The following is an 8,432-nucleotide window of genomic DNA, read 5'->3' on the forward strand; positions in this document are numbered from 1 at the left end:
GACCACACTCAGAATGACTTCTGTGGGGCACAAGAGCTTCATGTACTGGAAGAAACGTTCAAAATGTTCATGAGACACGGAGCCTCTCCCAGCAACCTGTTCTCACTCCTGTCGTCACATATGGACGTGTCGGTTTGTAATGCACTGAGGAGCGCCTCACTGTCAGAGTTCAGCATACCAGGGGAAGCCCTGCAGCATTGTTTCTTAACACTAAAGGTGGGTTTAGGACATTTAACAGACACGTCTGAGTAAGGAGGTGGTTGGGGTGGATGGAGGGCCAGAAACCGGACTTTCTCTCTGGAGACCAGTGTTCATTTCCTGAGTGAAACAACGGCTACGTGCAGACTGCAGGCCAAAGTGACCCAAATCCGATTTTGTTTTTGCTCATATGTGAATCAGATCTGATCTTTTTATGACAGGCCAAGTCACATGAAATCTAAGCTTTTCCAGTTCGGAATTGGGCCACTTCCAAATGTGCGGATCTTTTTAAATGCGACCTCAGTCTGGACACTCTCTGGCGTCACTCTAGAGCAGCTGTTGTCACAGTTCTACAGTTGTAGAGGGAGCCACAGTGAACGAAAAAGCTCCACAAAAGCCTTTATTAAACATGTGGCTCTCTTCCTCCTCTACTTTGCTATCATCTGCTCACAACTTCCCTTTCTTACACCTGAAATCCACCGGGTCACAAGCTCTCTTCTGAGATATGTAAATACTGTTTATCCGAGCGGACACAGTGGGGAAAGATAGAGTGACTGAGTTGTAGGGAAGTTTCGTTGTACAGCGCCAGAAACCAGAATAAATAACAGAAAGTGGTGAAAACTTGTCATAATTCGGGAGAAATGTGACCCGTGACAGGACAATGAAAAACGGGAGTCTCCCGTGAGCTACCTGGAGCTAAACTCTGTTGCTCCTAAACCCAACCAAGTACTTTTGGTGCCCAAACCTAACCAAATTGTCATGTTTCACAATCTTAACAAGTACTTTTATTTTGAAAGTCAAACTGGTCCTAAAAAGCGACGCCAACGGATCTTGACCAAGCGTCCATATGTGACCAGTTTGGAGAGAGAATGTGTTGCTCCCAGCATGCACTGTGGGGAACACGTTGGACAGGTCACCAGTCTATCACCAGTAAATTTTTAATTCTGATGTACCGGTTCCCACAGAGCTAGACTGATGTTTTCTCCCAAATCCATCTTCTAAATACTAATTGTAATAGCATTCTGTTTTGCAGTTAGCACACAAAAAAAGTCCACATACAATTATACAAAATGAGTGCTTTTAGACTTCCATCAAATTGCAATTTTAAAATATTACTTTCCTATTAAACAAAAAGAAAGCAAAGGATTTCATACATTTAGTACTTAGTGCACGTCACATGAAGTCCCAAATGCAAAAAACTGCACCAAACCTACACACTGTAACACAATAGTGAACCGCAGAGTGAAGGAACCCTCGTTAGACTGTATGTACACTGAGCTGTGCACATTAATATATTATCCCCCTCGTGCACAGATTCAGATGTGCAGAAGAAAAATGCAGAAAGGAAGCAGGCGTGCATTTCATTACGCTTTCATAACTGACATTTTCCTCATGGATATATTTTCTCCTGCTGATTAAGTTACGAACCGTTAACGCCGTCACGCAGCACATCCATCAGCTCACATCTGTGTAGCGTTTCATCACCGCCAAGCAGATTAAAATACCACAGCAGATTCTGACAAAGATAAAACAAATGTCAACCCTCTCTTTCTCACACATTGTTTGCAGTACTTGTGCCTCAGAATCACGTTTAAAACAGATGTTTAATCAGAAAAATGAGAACGTGGGCCAACTATCGTAACCTCATGATGCCATAGACCTTTTATTGATTTTTATTTTTTCAGTTTTCACAACAGCAGCAGTGCTTTTTTGTGCTCCAAGTGGGTTGGATTTCATCCTCCAGAGCAGAGCAGTTACAGTGCATCGCCAATGTGTGCAGAAGCGTTGTACAGCAGAAGCTAACCTGGATGAAATGCAACTTCCATTTGGATTTGACAGAGCCACCAGATGAGTTTCACACTGAGCTGATCAATACTGTACACAAAGAGGCTATTCATCACAGAGCCGCAGTAGAGCAGGATGGCTACAGTACGTCCACGTCGTGATTTGGCTCTAACATTCAACATGGCTGCCGAAAAAGTCACCAAAGGTGGGAGCCAGCGTCGTCACGGTGCTCTGGCAGTTCTCTTTGATGTGAGGGGGATGGCCATCCTACAGCAGGACTTTCTGTCATGTATTATTCTGTTTTTATAGAAAAATGTATTTTAGAGAGACTCTTTCTGCTTCTACCGGTGCAACAAACTCCCTGCAGCTGTTGTGTGGCTGCTTCCTAAATTTCTCCAGAGACTATTAGTCATTTTTTCCCCCTCTTTTAATTTTTATGCTCCAGGAGAGCCGTGTTAAAGGACTAGGTTCATATTTTAGTAAATCGTTTTTTTTAGCTTTACAGTTAGATAAACAGAAAGATGCCACTCTCATGTCTGAGTGAAGCCAGAGTCAACTGGTAGTTAGCTTAGCTTAGCATAAACAAAAGGGAAACAGCTAGCCTGGCTTTGTCCAACGTTTAAAACATCAGCCCATCCAGGATTTCATGATGTCACCATGGCAACTATTAAAACAAATTCAACACATCCCTGTAAATTCCTTCACATTAAATTTTGACAAATCTCCTAAATTTTTACACAAATCTTACCAAATCTGATTGGTGCTGTTTGGCGCAAAACATTGTCACACGTCAGCAAACTCACTTCTTTGTTTACAAGTCCCAGCAAACATGTTTGTAACCAACGTCTCACATTTGCTGACAAAAAAGCATTGTGGTCGAACATAAAAGAAATTGTGTATTGACACAAAACGTACATGGAGAGTTGCAGAAACTCATGGAGGACGTCAGACGAGACAAATCACCGAGACACAGGCTGCTGCGTCCCTGTCAGCTGCAAGCACTGAAAGAATCAGGGTAAACTGGTTTAAATTATGCAGGGTTGGGCCCGCCAAATCCTGGAGGGACTGTTTAATGATTCAACTCTAAATCTAACGTTAAAAAAAATCACATCTATTTTTGTAGTTTTCACTTATTACTACAATTACGTCGCAAAAAAATGCCCCAAAACATCTCAAAATTAGGCATTTTAGGCAACAATCACAAAGCAGGCCAGCGAAATCTCGGAGTGACTGAAATACACCTCCTGCTCACCAATTAACCAAACTGAAATGTAAAAACAGTATACAGATTAAACAAATGTGGTAAGTGTTACTGAGCTTTTGGTGTGTTAGTCAGCAGACTGCTTCCAGTCTTTATGCTAAGCTCGGATAATATTCCAGGTGTTGGACCAACGCGTTCTCGGTGGTGTCAAAGTTCAACACACTTGGTGAAGCCCGGTTGCGTCACTATTGAATGCTAAAGGTAGCTGAGGGATATTCAACAGATAAGACAGAGTATTGTAAGTATTATGTAAGTTGCGTAAGTTACATTACGTAAGTTGTGTATGTATGTAAATGTAAATTAACTGACATAAGTAATGTAGTTATTTTAACTGTGATCTTTTTCTAAACCTAACCAAGTAGTTTTGTTGCCTAAACCAAACCAAATTACTGCGTTTCACAACGTGCCATTTCAAAATTAAGACATTTTGCAACATTTACACGTTTATTCTGAAAGTCTAACCGGACGTTGCATAATTATTGTCGCTAACTTGACCGCAGAGCACTAAACGTTGAAAAACGAACCTGAACATGGGCATAAAAAAGCGATGCCTTGCGTTCTTGAATGTGTTGGTTGGGAAGTTCTACTGCATAAATTTTAATATAAAGTCTTTAGTGTCTCAAAGAAAGCTGTGTAAAGTCTACTAAAAGTCCTCGAGTGATGTCACTTGAGTCAAGTTTGAAAATGAAACCAATCTGTTGGCGTGGATTTAGAAAGACGTGAGCTTACCAGTAGCTGCTGCTCGTCCCTGCTACAGGCTACATTAGCCGCTACTAGCACGATACATCCGAATCTCCGACCAAACTGTTGATGGTTGCGTTGCATTGTGGGTAACGTAGGCGCCATGTTTTGACTGGGAAGAAGAACGTGTGGAATGACAAAAGAAGATATCTCTGGTGCTGCTGCATCGATTTTGATCCTTTAAAACAAACGTCCATCGTGAGTCCGACAGTTTTGTAGGAAAGCATCAAAACTCTTTTTAACACGCAGACATGAGAGTGACATCAACTGTCTCATCTAACTCTTGGCCCATTACCCCACAACTCTTCCTTAAAATCAACAGGACAGGGTTCCTACACATTTCTGAGATCACACGCTAATTCATTGCATGACCAGCGAAGCCAGGATTTTAAAAATACTGAAGTCAATTTTCCCAGTAATCCCTAAATATTTAATACATTTATTTAACTTTTAAATCATACTTTATGTAATTTTATCTCCTTGATGTCTTCACCACAATATCAAGACTTAAATTCCAGTAGAGCAAATGACCTTAAGTACAATTTATTTATAGTGTAATTTATATTTAATTTGGCCTAAAAATACTCAAATTTAAGAACTTTGATTTCAAGAAATTGCAGAGCTGATGCTTCATATGTAATTTATACTCCTTAACTTTTAACCCCCCATATTTCCTGACTTCATGACTTCAGCTGCAGCCTTGGACATGAGTAGCATGATTTCCAACACCATTACTTTCTTGTTGTTGTTGTTGTTGTTGTTGTTACAGCTTTTGCATATTTTTTTCTGCAACGCAAACAGATTTAGAGTTTTTTCAGTTTGATATTTTTTTCTTCAAAAAAATGCTCTTTTAAAGGGATCAACAGCTGCTAAAGCTTGACATTTAACATGTGACAGTTTGGTGGGAGGAAAAAAAAAGGGGGGAGATTTTGATCAGAATACCGTGACATTTTCCAGCGCTTAAAAAAAAAAATCATCTTCCACAACTTTTCTAGGTGTGGAAGACGCAAATGCCAAATTCCAAGAGGTGACTGTAGGAACCCTGGGTCGTCAAGCCTGTTTCGACTAGATCTGGATTTGTGTTTGTTTTAGCCTGACATGAAATGGAACATCACAGCTAATATTAACAATTAACAATTCATCTTTTAACAAGAGGTCTGGTAGATAGCGTCGGGCTCTGCAGTTTGCACTATATTACAGTGTAATACCCATTCAATTGAGCAAAATCCAGACTCTTCAGCAAATTAAGGTAAAGTCACACTGATGCATACAGATTCGTACATTTACACTCATTTTGGAGCCTTGAACTCCAGCAATAAAATTAAAGAAAATGCATGCACTGGCCACGAGAATAAACCAAATCTTTATGTTTTTTTCTCTGACTGAACTCGTGCTTTTCTCTCCATCTGGGCCAGGCACGTCTGAGGAACTAAAATAAACATGTTGTAGGCACCAGTATTTCCCCTTATTGAGTCAGGAAAATGAAACACAAATTGTATTTTTTGCCCTTGGGGCTCATGGTCAGCTTAGCTAACCTAAGCTGCTTGTGCTTACAAGCCAACTGATGTTGACTGTCAAACTCATATGGCAATGTGAGTCTGTAGGCTACAGTCCAGTGCAGCACGTACAGGCGGGGGTAAGGGTGGGGGGCCCTGCACCTGGGGCTATGGGCTTCCTCCAAGTCATTACATATCAACTGCAAACCAGTCACGTAGCTTCCACATCATCACATCCACCGACATTTCTCCTCCTCTCCAATGGCTGGGAAATGACAGCCATTCATTAGACAGCGCCATCAGATAGCACAATGCAGACTGAATGGCGGGTCAATGCATTTCCACAGTCCTCTGCACCATCTATCAGCTGAACGCTCATTCTGCAGCCACATTATCATAAACAATCTGGATGTTGGGGATTTTGCCCTCAAGGGGGGAACCTTGTAGAGGGAAATGTTTGTGGGGTGATGGGGAGTTTGACTGGCATTATACAGATGGTTAGAGAGAGGAGGGGTTATTTCTGTGGCTGGTAATAAGCGTTTATGCCCTGCAGCATTTAAACCGTATTAGTTTGTGGAAAGCCTGTTTAAAGTCCTCGTTGGACATGGTGTAAATGATGGGGTTGATTAAGGAGTTGAGGTAACCCAGCCAGGTGAAAATGTCAAATAACTCCGGGTGGAAGCAGGACTCGCAGACAGGCACTAGAAGAGTGTAAATGAAAAACGGGAGCCAGCATATGATGTAGGCTCCCAGGATTATTCCCAAAGTTTTGGTCGCCTTCCTCTCCCGGGCGGCGGAGATCCGCTTCTTCTCCAGCAGCGCGTCGGACACAGTGACTTTGACTTGGCTCACGTTCGCGGGCGAGGTAGTGTCACAGGAGGAGGTGTCGTTCGTCCCGTAGTTCAGAGAGGTCGTGGACGCCACCGAGCCGGGGGAGTTGGTGATCAGGTGCGCGGAGGTGAGTCTTTTCCCCGGCTTGTTGTGCGACTGCTTCAGGATGCGCTTACGGGCTTCCACGTAAATCCTCCCGTACAGGGCGATGAGCAGCAGCGTGGGGATGTAGAAAGCGCCGAAGGTGGAGTAAATGGTGTAGAAAATGTGGTCGGTGTTCACGTTGCAGGTCGTCACCTCCTCTGCTTTCACTTGGCGCCAGAAGAAAGGCGGCAGGGAGATGGAGATGGCGATCACCCAGGCGGTGGCGATCATCCCGGCTGCGCGCCCCGGCGTGCGCTTCTTGGAGTACTCCACCGCGTCCGTGATGGCCCAGTAGCGGTCCAGCGCAATTACGCACAGGTGGAGGATGGACGCGGTGCAACACGTTATGTCCGAGGACAGCCATATGTCGCACACCACCTGCCCCAGTGTCCAGGTTTGGCTGACCGTGTACAGCGCGCTGATCGGCATCACCAAAATGGACACCAGGAGGTCCGTGACGGCCAGGGAGGCGATCAGAAAGTTTGCCGGGGTGTGTAATTTTCGGGACTGGTAAATGGTGACGATGACGAACGCGTTTGAAAGCGTCGTGGCGAAAGTTATGAGGGCTAAGGTCACGGCTAGACCCGCCTGGAAAGCCACGTTACTGTCCTTCTCCGTTTTCGACGTGAAATTGGCATGGGTGTAGTTGGCGGAGATGTTCAACAGCTCTCCGTAGATGACAGGCGTTGGTTTGAGCTGACTTGCATTCTCCATCCCTCCACCTTCCCTCGTCAGATTCCCCTGTCATTGAGCTCAAAGTAAAGCCTGGAGATCACTCTGAAATCACTCAAATATTCATCCACCAGGCGCGTTTCTCGTCTTCTGAAAACCCAAAATAAAAGCGGCTCCATCTCCAGCAGACGCGCAGCAGCAGTTATCCAACCATCAGACGACAGGTGTTGCCACAAAGACGCATTTTTGCCTCCTTCTCTTCATCTTATTCACTTCACCCGCAGCATTTTACACTATTTAATCAACTTAAATAGGCCTATCCATGGAATAAAAACAAAGCGGCACAAAAAGCTGCCTCTCCATCATCCACAAACATCTTTCTGTGAAATCAAGTCATATCAGGATCCAGTGTCAGAGCAGAAATGAAAAATACTAAAATGCTGTCTCTATTAGCTGGTTTTTAATCCGCGCACAGTCTCTTCACAAGTTCAGAGCTGCTGAAGTCTGACTCCTGGTTTTATACTGCTCTCTCTCTCTCTCTCTCTCTCTCTCTCCCCCCCCCCCCCCCCCCCCCCCCCCCCTTCCCTCCCTCTATGTTTCATACATTTCTATGACCTGTTTTCTCTATCAGGACTTTTTTTAGGCCAACACCTATATTAATATTTACCATAAACTCAAGATTTAAACATTTTCAGAATTCCTTATTTTAATAATCGTGACACAGGTAAGTAGTGACCGACATTTTACACTGTAAAAATAAACCTGTCAGTGTTGGTTAAATTATGATGCTGTTTCTAAATTGACCTCCCAAGCTGAGGTTCAAAGTTCATTCTTGAAAACTTCTTCCCTAACAGCAACTCCATCTAGCCTATAAATAAAAACCATGTGATAAAATTGAAATCTCCAGAACGAAAAGGACCTTTTGTTGGGATTGTGCTCTCAGCTTCCTCAAACATACTTCACCATTCTTGTAGTTTTTGTCACTTATCAACCAACATATACACCTATAAGGGCATGAGTCCAATTCTTCCACTCTAGAAATACATTTCTAATGGCAAAATACTGAATACTTAATTAAATTAATTTTAAAGCAACACAATAGGTGTGTTTGACTACATGCGTTGGATGCTGAGAAATTTTGTCCAATTTTCACTGGCGCTGCAAAACATCACCATGTCACATGACATTAAAACCTCCCGGGAGCAAAACGGCTGCAGTTTTTTGAGTCCGGTGACTACAGTTATTTTTCTCTGGCTGCACCAAGCAGGAACCACCTTTTGCCTGAACTCGGCATTGTTCTCAGC

At 43.3% G+C, this 8,432-nt stretch overlaps 1 protein-coding gene across 1 annotated transcript; it reads right to left on the reverse strand.

Moving 5' to 3' along the window:
- Nucleotides 1–462: 462 nt before the first annotated feature.
- Nucleotides 463–7,602, reverse strand: LOC119908453 (5-hydroxytryptamine receptor 1B-like). Its single transcript, XM_038726148.1, has one exon. It carries the CDS (start codon nucleotides 7,168–7,170, stop codon nucleotides 6,022–6,024), a length of 1,149 nt encoding a protein of 382 aa, XP_038582076.1. The 5' UTR covers nucleotides 7,171–7,602; the 3' UTR covers nucleotides 463–6,021.
- Nucleotides 7,603–8,432: the final 830 nt, after the last annotated feature.

The sequence above is a fragment of the Micropterus salmoides genome, unplaced genomic scaffold (assembly GCF_014851395.1).
Source record: "Micropterus salmoides isolate LMB-PRFRI ecotype aquatic unplaced genomic scaffold, ASM1485139v1 Ms_hic_scaffold_18, whole genome shotgun sequence".
In the NCBI taxonomy this organism is placed as follows: Eukaryota; Metazoa; Chordata; class Actinopteri; order Centrarchiformes; family Centrarchidae; genus Micropterus; species Micropterus salmoides.

Excerpts from the sequence above, each read along its gene's own strand:
- LOC119908453 (XM_038726148.1), bottom strand. The coding sequence starts at position 7,170 with ATGGAGAATGCAAGTCAGCTCAAACCAACGCCTGTCATCTACGGAGAG.